General features: G+C 35.7%; 2 protein-coding genes across 3 annotated transcripts; one reads left to right on the top strand and one right to left on the bottom strand.

Annotated features, from left to right (window-relative positions):
• Positions 1-1,047: 1,047 nt before the first annotated feature.
• On the bottom strand, positions 1,048-3,809 carry LOC108917268 (poly(U)-specific endoribonuclease homolog). 2 transcript variants are annotated; one of them, XM_018723774.2, is made up of 5 exons: positions 3,599-3,809; positions 2,476-3,181; positions 2,151-2,347; positions 1,863-2,095; positions 1,048-1,651 (listed from the first exon to the last, which is right to left on the bottom strand). In XM_018723774.2, the coding sequence occupies exons 1-5, from the start codon at positions 3,663-3,665 to the stop codon at positions 1,418-1,420; spliced, it is 1,437 nt and encodes a 478-aa protein (XP_018579290.1). In that variant the 5' UTR covers positions 3,666-3,809; the 3' UTR covers positions 1,048-1,417. The 2 variants fall into 2 exon arrangements, with proteins under 2 accessions (XP_018579290.1, XP_018579291.1); XM_018723775.1 differs by having other exon boundaries at positions 2,476-2,686; positions 3,599-3,805.
• A 422-nt stretch (positions 3,810-4,231) lies between these two features.
• On the top strand, positions 4,232-14,757 carry LOC108917315 (zinc finger FYVE domain-containing protein 26 homolog). The gene is made up of 13 exons (XM_018723861.1): positions 4,232-5,663; positions 5,730-7,400; positions 7,457-7,555; positions 7,616-8,386; positions 8,442-8,692; positions 8,760-8,858; positions 8,913-9,178; positions 9,311-10,032; positions 10,082-10,316; positions 10,372-10,578; positions 10,631-10,763; positions 13,434-13,686; positions 13,749-14,757. The coding sequence occupies exons 1-13, from the start codon at positions 4,422-4,424 to the stop codon at positions 13,923-13,925; spliced, it is 6,126 nt and encodes a 2,041-aa protein (XP_018579377.1). The 5' UTR covers positions 4,232-4,421; the 3' UTR covers positions 13,926-14,757.
• Positions 14,758-16,240: the final 1,483 nt, after the last annotated feature.

Genomic DNA, 16,240 nt, shown 5'->3' with positions numbered 1-16,240 from the left:
TTAAAAGCTACTTAGCTTCATGAATTGTTTCGAAAAACATGGTATGTTAAGCAACAGATAGACGACACGCACAAACGAAGTCGCTGATGGCTCAGTGTAGATGCTCCTTCCCTTCCAACCGCTGGTCTCGGGTTCGAATCTGGTCTAGGAAAATTCACTTTTTTAATTTTTTTTTATATGTACAGCACTGAATTGAAAATATTTAGTGGTTTACACGATAAAATTTAAAAAAACCGACTGTTTGTAGCAGAACAATATAATATTATAGCTAAATCAAGGAAGCATCTGACAGTAGTGATTAATGACTCATTAATCACTGCCGTGATTAATGGGTATTAATAAGGTCGAGCAAACAGACGTATAATGGGTACATTATACAATAGTCGTGGATAAAACTATTTATACTATATGTAAATATGGCGTTTTATGACTTATATGTCACATGGTAAATATAGGTAGCTACTAGGTATTTATGTCAAAATGAAAGTTTGCATCTCATCTCGTTACTAACGTCACAACTAATTGTAAGTTATAACAAAATCTTCTTCTTTCCAGTTAACTGAAATGCCCTTTTGGCACTTAAGAAAGATAAAATGTTGAGTTTCGAAAAAAATCGAGCAAGAGATTTAACTTGTATAGTTTTTCAATTGAAGAACCTATAATTTCAAGGTATGTAGCAGGCTCGGTCTCTAAGCAGCAACTCGGCATTGAAATATTTGAAAAACTTATATAATAAAATTGTTCGAGGACATAAATAATTAAAATATGTTGTTGGCCAAATGAACATATAATAGAAATTTTCTACACATTATATACAAATTATTATAATTTTTTACCTTTAGCAGAAAATTTTTTTAGGGACGCCTATGAAACTCATTAAATTTTATTACCAGACGTTTTTTTGCATATTCAACTGACTTCGGAAGGTCTATACTACCAATTTTTTTCGGAACACGGCGTATGCATTTTCTGTCAGTTAGTTTAAAAGAAATATACTTTTATGTGGTTAGTTATAATATTTGTTAATTAATTAATTAATTACTACACTTTTTTACAAAACCCAAATTTATTTTATCAAACACAAACTTACACAAACATTTACTTAATAATATCGAAAATACAGGTAGATAAACACAGGGACATTTTTAACTACCCACACTGTAAATAGATTAAAAATAATGCTAACTATTTATTTGTGTATTAAAATCAGCTGAACAAAATAAGTTATCTTTGACACTGGGGCAAACTTATCTTGACATTTGAACTCTCCAATTGTCCTAACAGTTTATATCTGTATTAAAGTTTAGGAAATTTAATAACGCCACTATCGAAAAATGTAACTGAATTATATAAGCATAAGTTATAGCATTAACTAAAATCTGCAATATCTGGAATACAAATCAAGTATTGTAAACTTTTAAATTTCTGGAAAGGCGCTCCCTATCATGTTCCTCCCTCTGTACCTATATGTAAACGTTCTGATGATAAATCTGTTGCCATTCATTTTCAATGGGCATATTTTGTCGGCCCTAAGAATGTAACAGGTGGAATACAGGGCAATCTCCAATTCTGGACTTGTCCCAATGAACATTGACCCAACAGGTTTATCAACGTCGTGGAATGTAAAGTGGTACTTTAGGATGGACCCTTTCTGAAAAAAAAAATCAATTGCACAACTCAAAAAAGGAGATTTTACGTTTAAAACTCGTGTTTTATATTTCGGTAAAAATAAAATTAAAACAATTTTATGATGAAGTTGCGTCTTAACGCCATCTACCATTTTGTACTGTGTATCAATTTTACACAGTAAATGATAGAGGCCTTGTCGCGACTTTATTCGATGTCAAATATTTTGTACTCACATTTCCCAAGTCGATTTTCTTCATATACCCCAAATAATTTGCCCTCTTGTTCTTCTCCTCCTCGTTAAAGTATACCCAATTATGTAACCCTGATACTTGACTATTCTTCAGTTCTGCGAGGAATACGTGTTCGAACCCGCTGGATCCTATCCGTCCTTGTCCTCTAGAGTACATTCCAAACCATATAGCACGCAGCAGATCCTTGAATTCTTTAGGATCTTTCCCAAGCTTTCCTACAGTCGAGAAAAAAATTAAACACACAAAAGTAACTCCTGTTTTTTCAGATACCTTTCTTAATCAAAAAGTTTCTAGTATGCTGCATCACTGGTGTGGACAATATGGTATCCAATAAATCGTTTTCTTCGTTTTTTTCTTGAGCTGTGTAGACTTCATTCTGGTTCGATTCTAGGATGTAATTGTTGTAGAGCAACATGAGTTTTTCTATGGAAGGTATGGAATACGCCTTACTGTCTATAGAAAGCAGTCTAAAAGCAGGTAAAAATTTTTAACGCGAAACTTGATCATAATTGACTCTTACTGTTATTACAATATGATTTTTATTTGATAAATGTTTAGTAGGTATTTTATTTTTTTGCTTTCTTTTAAAACTTACGGCAAGGGGGCTTCATCATTTGCGGACCGAGAAGTGGTCATTCCTTGCAAGTTCACAGTAACAAATCTAGCCGCGTTATTGGTATCCTTCGACAAAAGCTCCTCTGAGAATTCCCTTAGTTCATAATCCTCCACGTCTCCCCCAGTCTTTTTATTACTCGAACCCTGGTTTACATTTTGATTCGCCGTATCCGAATTACTCGTCGTGGACCCTGCCGAAACCACACCTTTCATATTATTGCTATTGCTATTCCCTCCACCACCTCCAACAGGCTGACCAGAATTCACGATTTGATTCTGACCAGGTATATTCGAGGTTGGTCTTTGATTTGGCCCATTTTGGCTCACAAGTTGAACAGCCGCTTTATTTGTTTGACTAGGTTTATTCGAGTTTGGCCTCTGATTGTTCACATTTGCAATCCCCCCTCTTTCGTTGTTCAAGAAATTCGTGTTGACAACGCCTCTGGATGGAGTGAGGGTATTTCTCATCCAATTGGGACTGTTGTCTGGACGCACCCACATAGGTTGATTGTTTGGTCGGGCATTCTGGGGGGGATTTGGCTGTTGACTTCTCTTTTGGCCTAGAGCGGGCCAAGGGGTTGTAGATTGTAAATTTGAGTTCCACTGAGGGCCAGGTAAAGGTGCGTTATTGTTGTTGGTTGCTATTTGGCTCCACGTGTGATTGTTATTAGGTTGTATACCAATACCTATCATTGAGTACAATGACTTGAATGTAACATGTCAGATATATGATCCCTTAAACTGTGTTTGTAACAACGTAAGCCTCTACCTATTTATTTAAGCAATTGACCCTTTGCAACCACTATAATTTTTAACAATGCATATAGGAAATAAAGCGTAAGCACCAGTATAATTTACTGATCTTATAATTTCATTTACATAAACTAAAATGTGAAACTAAGATTCAGTCTAGAAAAAATAATTTATATCATTTATTTTGTAAGTGCCTGCGCCCTACGCCACTGGTTCATGCCTCATTGAAAATGGTGGTAAATGGGAAAAACATGAAAATGGAAATATGTATTGAAGTTAGAAATGAAATTGCTTTGCCCCATTAATACTACCAGTTAATGCCAGTTACATATTTATTTAACAGTACTTACACAGCACATCTCCTATTATCACTACCACGACAATTACAAAAAACGATACTAACGAACGCAAAGACATAATAACAAATGTCGTTTTATACTTTGTTATCTCATTCTAACTACTTAATTGGCGATTTTAGATATTAGATTTAATATAAACATCTAACTTAAATAAAACATTGCTTTAAAGCTGGTGTCAGCAGAGCGAAAACTTAGGAATAATTGTGAAAGTTTGCGATTTGATTCGACCTTGAGCCATATGATAATGTACCATAGAGCGGATTCTTCCTTGAAGGTCTGATTTAAACAGCAGTGGAGGAACATGGAAAGGAGAAAAGGCAAACCTTTATACATTCAATTAAATTTATCTACTTTACCACAATTTTGATAGGTTGTACGTAGTTTTCCTTTCCACCAAAACTACTAAGGCGTTCTTTTTGTTGTCAAAATTGTTGTCGTTTGTGTAGGTAGGTATATATAAATTATATTCTTTACATTGTCAAGTAGATGTATTGTTTCTTTGCCAATTCGATCTTTTATCTATTTATTTATTTCACAGTATGGAATTTTAACATAGATGGTATGGATTTTAATCAGTTGAGAATGCTGACAGGAAAGATACATCAAAAAATTTTTATTGGTTATGTTAACAAATGTCAACAAGGACAAAGGTTAAATCAGTGTTTATTTATGTATAGATAATAACATTAATAATATAGAGTGACACATATTCAGGGCGTATGATCATATACAAAGTGTTTGTTTAAGATGTAATTTAAATTGTTGAAATTATAAGTATAGATAAGTGAATTGCAGTGCTACAAATGTGATAGATATGGAGGAATTATTAATAATTGTTGAGAGTTTATTAAAATCTGAAGGTAAGGAAGAAACAGGTTTACAAGGGGAGTTCTATAAAAAGTTCTGTAAATTTAAATGCACCGAGAAAAACGAAGAAGCATACTTAACCGAATATGTCTTTCCCAAAGTGCAACTATTATGTGACAAACAAATTCTCCGGAAAGATATTATTTACCTAACTCTTATAACGTACAACAATTTAGATGTTTTAGAAAAGTGCATCGGATATGATAAATCAATATTTCAACTAAATATAGCAGACCCAAGTTCGTTATATGACTACACTATTTTTAAAAAACGACACTGGTTTTATGAGGTTTTCATTAATTATGACAGAGTTAAAGAAATTTTTAACAAAAACATCTTCAATAAGATCTTGGCCTTAAAAATAATTGAGGTAACGAATGTTCCGGAAATATCAATCGAACTAACAAAACTATTATTGGAAAATGTGGAAACAACAGATATAGATCCTTTTTGGAACAACTACATCAAAGAGATTGGGCGTATTATAAAAATGACCGATTTTTGTAGAGAAAGGATGCATAGTGTTGATGCTAATGAAATTTTCTTTTACATGAGTGAGAATTTTGCTTTGGAAACTTTTTCGAAATTTATGGACATTAAAAAAATGGAATGGAATGAGATATTAAACAAAATATATGAAGAAGAAGAACTACATCCAAATGGTAGAAATGTACAATCACAACAATTTTTAGCATTTTATGTTTTAGGAAGCATTTTTAAAATAGTACTCCTTAATGAAGATGACACAAAATTGAATGTTAATGAAATACTAGAAGATATAAAATCAAAAATATTCTCTCTTGAAAGTAAATCATTGCAAATCGAAGTGTTAGAAAATATATTTGCTATACTATTTCTCAAAACAAGTCACATACTTCAAAATCGATCTGAGGAAAAATTCATCTGCAGAGAAAAACAAATTAGACTGATTTTATATTTCATAAAAATGGTCTTTGATGATATTAAGTTAAAAAATTTGTACAACAAAGAATCAGAGGAGTATTTTAAATTCAACAATTTAAATAAATTTGTTACCGATGCGATTTGGAGGACAGAATTAATAGAAGACATAAAAGAACCTGTGAAGTGCGAAACGAATCTGTTAAAATATATGCTGGCAACACCACAGTCGTTGATACAAATGTGTCTGAAGCGTGGCGATTTTAAGAGAGCTTATCAAGTGATAGAGGTAAGTGTCTTATTAATTTAATTAATTTTTGTTGCGATTCTTTTTTTATACTAATACTTTTTTTAGATATTCGCTCTTAAAGAAACTATTATATTCTCTGAAGTAGAATATTTAGAAAAGCTGCAAATTCTAAGAAAAGATTTGAAAAGAGCCTTCAAAATATGGGAAATTCAAAAAGTTAATCCCAATAAATTATTGACCACGATAGAACCCGACGTGACCGAAACCGTAATGATGTTTTTTAAAGACAACCCTATTCCCTACGATCCTGAAACGGAGCAACTCGTTACTAACTTAAGCGAGCAGAAACAATTTTTTTCTCACTTCAGATATGAACACGAAATGTTCATGAACATGTTGGACTTGGCCATTACCCAGTCAAAACATTTCGAGCATTGCGCGAATTTGATCCATCTAGCGTTTGACAACGATAATTTAGACAGAAACATTCATAGTAACTATAACAAATTTTGCACCAAACTGTTTGCATCATGGAAAGAAATAGGGTACGAGAAAAACTTAACGCCTTTGGACATTATAATATCACCACATCACTATCTCGATCTTAATAAATATAAGAAAGAGGAACAGTTCTACGTAAATTTAGCAGAACTTTACGAAGAATTCTACCGGAACTTAAATGTTGATGAAAGTGGAGTTTTAAACAGTAACCATCCTAGTCACAAGTCGCTGTTGAAGTTAAATTCGCTGTGCAACGAATTCGTGGAGTGGAACCAAAACCGTAAGGACAACACCAAATATATCGCCAAGTTATACAACTACCTGAAAGCTTTCTCAAAGATCCTATACATAGAACAAAACTCCTCCGACATTGTATCCCGAGGCAAAAATACTTCATACTTCAACCTTCTGTACCACAATCGCTCAGAACTGACGGGAAAACTTCTGTTTGAAAGAAACCTAGACCCGAGCGAATTCGAAAAGTACTTCGGAAAATTGAAATTAGACTATTTGTACCACGTCATAGGCAACTGTTTCCCAACGATTAACCTACACTCAGAAGAAAACGTCACGAAAGAAGAGTTATATCCTGAAAACAGCCTATACGTGCCAAGCAAAAGCATCATAACTTATATTCAGAAGAGGAACTGGCTTCTGGCCTTCATTTTAAGCGAAATGTACAAACTGGAAGACGTAAAAATAGACATAAGCGAAGTCAGAGTGAGACCGTTTTTAAACTATATGAAATTACCCAAGATTCAGTGCCTGAAGGCGTTGTTTGAGAACAACGAGATCGTGACAGCGCTACAAAACGAGATAAGCACCCAGAAAGTGTCCCAGTACGTTAATACGAAGATTTTAAAAAACGACTACTTGACTTCGTCCCAGTACAGTCAGGCCTCGAACGACAGCTTTGAAGCTGCCCAAGAAATATTGGAAGACGCGATCAAAACTACCAACTGGAAGGAACCGTACGATATCGTCGATAGTATTCCAGTAAATCAACTGAGAAAGTCGCCGGTTCTTATCGAATTGAAAGATATGATACTCGTTAACTTAGTGCAGGATAGATTTGAGATCGATTACTTCCGATACGTTCAGTTTATTAGCGATGCAGATCTGAGAATAACTACCATCTTGCATAACATGAGACAGTGGCCAGGCGGATTTTGTATAGACGTGATAAAATCAGAGATTACCAAATTCGAGACAGTCCAGAATGCTAAACTCGGCGAATTGAAATCGTGGTTACGACAAATAGAATTGTGTGAGGAGGTAAGTAAATCGTCATGATAATGTTTTTTTTTGGTATTATCATTTTATTTTTGTAGTTACGAAACATTCTAGACGTACCGAGCTGGTCGAAAGCCTTTGAAATTTGCAAAGATAGACCTAACGAAGTTATTTCAAAACTACTGTTGTGCGATAAAGTAACTATAATTTTTTTTATATGTTTAGACACAAAGACAAAACTTAACCTTCCTTTTCAGATCCACACGCTGCTAGAATTCACCCACCTCCATAAACCCAACGAAGATCTCTTGTTAGAAATCAACGAGAATTATTTTATGACAATTTTTGAATCGGCCGACTCGTACGAGCCGATCAGAGTATTGCTAGACAGCCTCCCGTACAACCATTCCATAAAAACCTGTTACAACTTGCTAAAGTTTTTGAAAAATCTGGAGAGTCTGCAGTTCATAACCGACTACCTACTAAACAACGTTAACGACGACATGTTGAAAAATGTTCAAATCAGCCTGAAAATGTTGTCAGCATTCAGGCAATCCGAACAGGACCAGCTGCTCTGTCTCATATACGAACCGTTAAATATCGTCGAGATATTAATAATGAATGTGAAACTAGACAAACTGTCGGCTGTGCTCGATGTCGTAAAATCGGAAATACAACACGCCGAGTTCAGCGAAAACCAGTTATCCGCTGAAAAAATTGATGAGGTGTTGAGAGGTTACGCGGAGAAGAGCCTCGATTTTCGCGTGATAACTCAGCCTAATCCCAGGCTACTAAGAACGCCAGAGTGTAAGCTGATGCAATCCATCGATTCCTTGAGTTTGTGCGCGGAGAACAGAGGTTTCGTTATGCCCGAAGTAGTACCTTTGAAGGATGAGTGGGTGCCGAATAGCGAAGTGTTGGAATGCATGTGCTGTCACAAAATTACTTTTTCTATGTTCAACCGGCGCCACCACTGCAGGAGGTGCGGTAGAGTCGTTTGTTATAGTTGTTCGACGCACAGGATGCTCGTAAGTTCAATGAGATTAAAAACATACTTGGGTTTTTGCATGGTTTTTCTTGTAGGTACCAACTTATGAGGATATCTTGGTGCGTGTCTGTAGGGACTGTTACCGACAAACAATGGGCGACAGCACTACATCGGAATTTACCGACACCGCTTCGACGAAGTCGTTGATGTACGAATATTGGTTTCTTACCGATGATTCTGAACATAACAAAATCGTCCGTGAGGAATTTTCCTATGAACACGCACCCAGCGTGTCTCTCTGTCTCTCTATAATGAAGTACCATTCCAAAAGTGTTGAGTACCCAAAGTAAGTACCAAAAAGCATTGAATTAATTTTTTTTAGGTGCTTTTAACTGTAATTATTTTATTTTAAGGTTTCTATTGGATCAGTGCGACGTCATGCTGAAGCTGCTGCAACCCAGCCAGGAGCCGATCCAAGAAATCGACTATCTCCTCGTGATAAAGATGCTAAAGTACGATTTCCCCAAAAAAATTAAGCTACGATAAAACTTGCGTTGTCATTTTAGGTCTCTCGCTGTTGCCGCGAAAATGATTTCAGTGGAATGTTCCCTCCATCACGGCACCTCTTCAGCGGATCGGATACTATCCCAAGCTGAACTTTTGGGACTTTTAGCCGAGAGGGGATGTTTAAGCCTTTTGCCTGTGTCGAGCACCCAGAGGGGCACCTTCATAGACGCGTCCATTCTCAGGAAGCTGAGGGACAGGCTGTTGGAGAGGGAACAGTGGAATCTCGCTCTAGAAGTGTCTACTAAAGCCGGACTAGACATTACGGGTAAAATTTTGTCTGTCACATTTATATTTGCTGTCAAAATACCGCTAACGCCATCTACTGTTCCACTCTAGAATGTTTAATTCGCCAGATGAACGCTAGATGGTGCTTTTAAATGTCGTTTTTGTTTCTTAGGTGTCTTCACAGCTTGGGGTAAAAGTTGTTTGAAAGCGGGAAGCTTGACATTGGCCAGAGAGAAATTTCAAAGGTGCCTGGATAAAACCGGTCACTACGAGAGCGTATCGGAGACAAACTCACAAAGCGACTTCGATACTAGTCAAGACAGCTTCAGCAGAGGGAGGAATATATCCAAAGCTACGAGTTTGGGTGTCGTTTTCGAGGTGAAGCCGTCCAAAAATCCCCCTTTGCTCAACGAAATCGTGTACATCTTGGAATCGAAGACGATACCTATCAATCCGGATGTGATTAAGACGATGGAGAACCAATCGCTGACCGGTTCGATGTTGTCCTTGAACCAACAGTTGGGAATGGTCTCTCAAGCGGACACGGCTATTTGCATCATGAACAAGTTGAAGAACTTGAAGAATATCGCCGGGGGGAATTATTATCAGGTGGTGGAGAACGACGGACTGAAATTGCACTGTAACCCGCCTTCTATAGACAGCATTTTTTACGACGAGTGCGTTTACTACCTAAGCAAGTACGGCACCCACCAGAGTTTGTTGGAGTTCTACATCAAACACGGCGACATCTCTAAAGCGTTGAATTACATCGTCGACGGTCAGCTGAGCACCGATATTTTCATCGACATCTACATGAGGTGTTTAAAAGACGGGGTCATAAACGTCTTGCAGGAACACATGTCGAGGATAGACTCTACTCTAAACCTGTGGAAAGTGAGTCCTAATATTTGTTGTAACGTAAATACGCAGACTTTTTTTTTAGGACTATCTCCAGAGTATATGCAGGCACCTAGAGAAGCACAACATGCTGCACTCTTTGTACCAGCTGCAGCAGTTCATGGGTGACTTTATACGGGCAGCTATGACCTGCATCCGTTTCTATCAGGATAATGCGAAGTGTTTCACGGATCTCTCCGCCAACGTGAATTTCCTGCATAAAGCCGAGGGGCACTTGAAGGAGGTCTTGGTGCAGGATCAGTGGGTGGAAGTAGCCTCAGGTACGTCTCGCATGAATAAAAGTCGATACATTTTTGCAGCATAAAAACGTTTTAGTACGCAAGCAGAGCGTCGATTCGGGAGGCAGCTACGAAGAGAAGAGCCTGACGAACCCTTCCTTGGTGATGAAAATGAGCCCGAAGGACATTAACAAGAACATCGACACGATCTGGGGGCAAACGGAAGTGGTCGCGTTCCTGGCGGGATGCGAGGGTTCGGGCGTGAAACCCATGGAAGTTTTAAGGAAAATCTTGCAAATCGGAGGTAAGTAGATTATCGTATGCGTCGCTTGGATATTTAATTCGTTTGTTTTTAGAGTCGTCGCAGTTGGGCGAGAAAGACGAAAAGATCCCTACACTCTTTGGGTCGGCGCAGGAAAAAATGCAGTTGGCTGTGCTGGCAATAATTTGTGGGAGGAACGTTGAGGATGGATTTAACATCGCCCTCGGGTAATTATAGTCCGTTTTAAATCAGTAATCGATCGGTAATCGGTGATAGATTACCTTTCTTAATAATAATCTAATTAGACCAGAAAAATTAGCGAAAAAAAAGAGAAACTCGAAAAAATTCTTATCCACGATTTTATTGCAACATTGTCTAAAGGAACATAATACAAGACATCTCTCATCTGGTGAGTCAAAAAATTTTATTAGCTAACTTTTCTATTTAAACTAATAAGTGAGGAAAACAGTTTTTTCACTTTGAAGAGAAAACCGTAAATTTTAGCGAAAAGTGACTCTGAGACAGCTTGTAGGGAGTAAAATTATCTACAAAGTGAGACATGTTAAATTAAAATCGGTTAATAAACAAAAAAGTTATTGCAATAAAACAAGAAAAATGTCCATTTTTTAATTTGTTTGTAACTATCGCATTTATTGTTAAAATTTTATTAAACCTATGACAAGTTGATGGTTTTGTCATACTTTAGAAGTGTGCCAAAAGTGGGCGCTGTAGGTGCAATAGTTTTCGCACAATTCAATTTGTTTATAACGGAGGCTCCAAAAGTTATGAACTTTAAGCCTCTGTACAGGCGTTAATTTTCAACCAAACATGATTCTGAAAGCGTCATTGTAATCTTAAAGATGTAATTAAGCGACCTATTAAAAAATATCACCGTTTTTTTGACATTAACATTCTCAAATTGTGTATTAAAAAACCGTGCATTTTTCGCTTATAAACAATTTGAATAAAATTGTTGCTATTTATGCTACCTCACCGAAAATAGATGCAATGGATAGCTGGCAAAAAAATACAGTTTTAAAATTAAAAATAGTACCCTCTTCGACCAACAGGAGTCAAGATAACAATTTTTTTTTTAAATCGTAGTGCAATAATTGTTTATAAACATTAACACTTGAATTTTTTGCAAAATAAAGTTTACGACGTAAACTACGATTTCCCTTGAATTGCATTGAAAAATGTGGAAAATTAACGACTCACGAGCCCTTTAAAGAGAAGGTACTTGCTAAAATGTCCGGCGTGGTGGTGGGGGAAGCTCGTCCAAGCGAGTCGCGCGTGCGAGAAAAGTGAAATCCAAAGTTCAAATTGATGTGCGCTGTAAATTTTGCAATATCTCAGCTTCTATTCTTTTTTTTTAAACTGGGGTAGCTCGACGAAAAAATAACAATGGGCATTTTTACGAATTCGTAGAATAGCCCTGAACCCCAGAAAAAATGCATCTTTTATACTTAAATTTTTTTTATTTACAAAAATTATTGTTAAACGAAATATTAATTAAAATTTCAATTTCGGAGTTATTTTTCTGGGGTTCAGGGCTATTCTACGAATTCGTAAATATGTCCATTGTTATTTTTTCGTCGAGCTACCCCAGTATATATAAAAAAAGAAGTTTCTGCGATGAATAGAAGCCAAGATATTGCAAAATTTTACAGCGCACATCAATTTGAACTTTGGATTTCACTTTTCTCGCGCGTGCGACTCGCTTGGACGAGCTTCCTCCACCACCACGCCAGACATTTTACTTAGCAAGTACCTTCTTTTTAAAGGGCTCGTGAGTCGTTAATTTTTCACATTTCTCAATGCAATTCACGAGAAATCGTAGTTTACGTCGTAAACTTTATTTTGCAAAAAATTCAAGTCTTAATGTTTATAAACAATTGCGCTACGATTTTTTTGAAAAAAATTCTTATCTTGGCTCCTGTTGGTCCTAGAGGGTACTTTTTTTAAATTTGTATTTTTTTGCCAGATCTACTTTCGGTGAGATAGCATAAATAGCAACAATGTTATTGAAATTGTTTATAAGCGAAAAACACACGGTTTTTTAATGCACAATTTGAGAATGTTAAAAAACGGTGATATTTTTTAATAGGTCGCTTAATTACGTCTTTAAGATTACAATGACGCTTTCAGAATCATGTTTGGTTGAAAATTAACGCCTGTACAGATGCTTAAAGTTCATAACTTTTGGAGCCTCCGTTATAAACAAATTGAATTGTGCAGAAACTATTGCACCTACAGTGACCACTTTTGGCACAAAACCCTCAACTTGTCTTAGGTTTTATAAAATTTTAACAATAAATGCGATAGTTACAAACAAATTAAAAAATGGGCACTTTTCTGGTTTTTCTGCAATAACTTTTTTGTTTATTAACCGATTTTAATTTAACAAGTCTCATTTTGTAGATAATTTTATTCCCTACAAGCTGTCTGTGAGTAACTTTTTGCTAAAATTAATGGTTTTCCCTGCAAAGTGAAAAAACTGTTTTCCTCACTTATTTGTTTAAATGGAAAAGTTAGCAATTAAAATTTTTTGACTCACGAGATGAGAGATGTCTTGTATTATGTTCCTTTAGACAATTTTACAATAATCTCTCGGATAGGAATTTTTTCGAGTAAAAATTTTATTTGCTCTGCCTAAATATCTACGTATTAATTTAATCATGGGTGCAATTTTATTTATAATTTGTACTAAGAAAGAGCACCAAAATTTTCAATCAGTTGAGGTATCATTGTGTTAGTGGCAAGGGTAAGGTGGAATAAATTGTGTATGTCAAAGGGCATACAAATTCATTAATTGACCCAATAATTTAAAACAAATTACATTGGCCCTCGTTTCGATGCTCCGCTAACACAATTTTTTTGTCGAATTGTATTTCCAGCATCATCCAAGACTTTAAATTAAAACCGGCGAAAGTGTACTGCGAAGCGGGTAAACAGTTAGCGAAATCGGAGCGATACAGCGGCATCGGTCAGCTGGTGAGCTGCATAAAACACAGCGGTACTAGCGACGTCGCCGTCACTGACATGTGCGACGAAATGTTAACCCTGGCCGTTGCGACTTTCACCAAGGCGAACGTTTCCGGGACCAAAGTAGAGGATTTGATTAAGCTCATCTCCGACCGTGGGACGAAGGTTGGTATAGAAGAGCGTAAGTGAAACGCAAATTTGGTCGATTGGTGTTTATTTCTTTGTAGATATCTGCGTACATAGAAGCGAAACAGCTGAAAACTGCGTATTTCCTCGCTGTGAAATACAAACGTATGTCGGATATAAGGAGGATTTTGAGGGAAGCGGAACTGTTGAACCAACCTGGTATCAAAGCTCTCTGCCAGAAGGTTTTGCTATCCCATTCGCACGCTCCGACACATTAAAACAAAAGATTGAACCGATATATTTGTATTTTTTCGACGTAGCCCAAAGATTTTCTTAAATATTAGTTATACTTGTTTTGTAAGGAAAAAAATGTGCTGTGGACCAGGCTGTGAAGTAATGCTGACTGTTTGTAAAAGGAAATTTTAATTATGTGCAAAACGTTATGTTTTTGTTATATTTATTGATGTTATCGAAAAATATGTGTCGTTTTTCAGATTTAGTAGTCAGTATTTTGAAAGCGAAGCGGAACGTTTTTTTATAGCCCGACTGAAGTGTATCGTATACACCCCTAGACAAAAGTAATGCACCTTGCGCCCTGACCTCAGTGTTGTCTCGTAAACGGCCATTCTGATTTTGACGATCTTTTTTTGAGTTACAAGTTTATTTCTCGGTAACAGCACAGATTTAAAAAAATGTTTATTGAAATTAACTAATTTGTTTGCATGTACAAGAATTTTTCTCTCTCGGAAATTGAAACACCCTGTAGGGTGCGCCAGCGAAAATCATTAATGATTACTTGATTCAAGCTGCAGTTCCATCTTTTCCTGATATTACTTTTTGTTTTCAAGCGTTATCTCTGTTATTAATTGAGATACATAGTAGAATTAATCGGCGCCAGTTTATTCTAAAAATTTAAAAACAACACGAGATGGTAATAAAAATTTAAAAAAACGCAGTGATAATATGGGTAGATAAGATAAAAACCGTCAATCCTTACACGCTTCCTTTGACTTAACTGAAATTATGACGAGAAATATTGAACGACATTAAGAGGGTTGTATAGGAAATAGGCAACCAGCAATACATTTTATGGATTTTATTACACAGTTTGTCTAAATATGAATTAATGAACAAATTACAGACTTTCCTCCATTCTAATGCAGATTTTCTATAAAATGGACTTAGTTTGAAACTCAAATAACTTTTTTGAGGAAAGAAATTTGAAATTTACGATGGCGCTTGTTCAAAAGCAGCAAATTACAAATTTCTTTCCACAAAAAAGTTATTCGAGTTTCTAACTGTCTATTTTATAGAAAATCTGCGTTAGAATGGGGGAAAGTCTGTTATTTATGCATTAATTCATATTTAGGCAAACTGTGTAATAAAATCTATAAAAATGTATTGTTGGTTGCCTATTTGCTATAGAGCCCTCTTAATCAAGAAAAGTTTTGTGTTTCTTCTCTTTGTTTTCTTATTTATTTCTATTATTACAGTTGTAAGTTTTTTAATTTTTACTATAAACTGGTGCGCTCTAATTTAACCGTGTATCTCAATTAAAAACGGAGACGACGGTGTCAGTGACGTCACGTGAAAATTAAAACGGTCATATTTTGATAACAAAGTGCAGGACCCATACCATTTTTTTAGCGGATCAGTTGTAGGCTCAAAGAGTGACCACAAAAAAAAAAGCCATTTTTCTGCCTGTTTTTGAGACTTTGACAGAGGCGACAGGGAAAATCCTAAAAATATTCTAAAAATATCCAAATACACGTCATTCGAAGAATGAAAATGAGCATCACTTTCAGTTTTTCAAAAATCACCCTTATTTAGGGGTTGAAAAGACAAAAAAGTGAACAAATTAAGAATCATCAACTATTCTTCTATGTTCTTATCAAAATAATATGAACGAATTTCGTATTTGATACGGTCTTGTCCGGATTGAAAATCAACCCATAATATCAATAAAGGGGTGAAATCGTCCCTTAAACACCTGAAAATGCAAAAAATATATTAAAAGTTACAATTTTTTTCCTTTTCTTCCTTTATACGTATGTGGTTGAACTTAAGGGTGGTTTTACCCTCATTTAGGATTATCTTCCTTCGGATCTAGTGATTGTGGATTATTAACGGTTCAATTATCACGTATAAAAGAAAAAGAAAAAAAATTGTAACTTTATATATATTTTGCATTTTTAGGCATTTAGGGGATGATTTCACCCCTTTATGACATGACCGTATCAAATACGAAATTAGATATTTTCAAATTCATATTATTTTGATAACATAGAAATATTTAGGGTTTTACAACTGTTGATGATTCTTAATTTGTTCACTTTCATTTTTCATGATGAGTTTTCGGATATTTTTAGAATATTTTTAGGGTATTTCCTGTCGTCTCTATCAAAGTCTCAAAAACAGGCGGATTTTGCGGTCACTCTTTTTGTGTCGTAAAAATTTTGAAAAGAATTTGGAAAATTAAAAATTAAAATAGAGGTAGCCGACCCTGGGTTCTCGAAGAGTTGTAAATTATTAATTGACGCAGTCAAGCGATTTTTTATTATTTCAAAATTCTAAATTTCTCAAAACCTCAGGT

The sequence above is a fragment of the Anoplophora glabripennis genome, unplaced genomic scaffold, assembly GCF_000390285.2.
Source record: "Anoplophora glabripennis isolate ALB-LARVAE unplaced genomic scaffold, Agla_2.0 scaffold22, whole genome shotgun sequence".
NCBI classification, from domain to species: domain Eukaryota; kingdom Metazoa; phylum Arthropoda; class Insecta; order Coleoptera; family Cerambycidae; genus Anoplophora; species Anoplophora glabripennis.
This window is presented reverse-complemented; position numbering and strand designations above follow the sequence as displayed.

Coding starts and splice junctions, on each gene's coding strand:
- LOC108917315 (XM_018723861.1), top strand. CDS start 4,422: ATGGAGGAATTATTAATAATTGTTGAGAGTTTATTAAAATCTGAAGGT. Junction 9,179..9,310: donor AGCCGGACTAGACATTACGG/GTAAAATTTTGT, acceptor TTTGTTTCTTAG/GTGTCTTCACAGCTTGGGGT. Junction 13,687..13,748: donor TCTCCGACCGTGGGACGAAG/GTTGGTATAGAA, acceptor ATTTCTTTGTAG/ATATCTGCGTACATAGAAGC.
- LOC108917268 (XM_018723774.2), bottom strand. CDS start 3,665: ATGTCTTTGCGTTCGTTAGTATCGTTTTTTGTAATTGTCGTGGTAGTG. Junction 2,348..2,475: donor AATGATGAAGCCCCCTTGCC/GTAAGTTTTAAA, acceptor ACCTGCTTTTAG/ACTGCTTTCTATAGACAGTA. Junction 2,096..2,150: donor AAACTTTTTGATTAAGAAAG/GTATCTGAAAAA, acceptor TCTCGACTGTAG/GAAAGCTTGGGAAAGATCCT.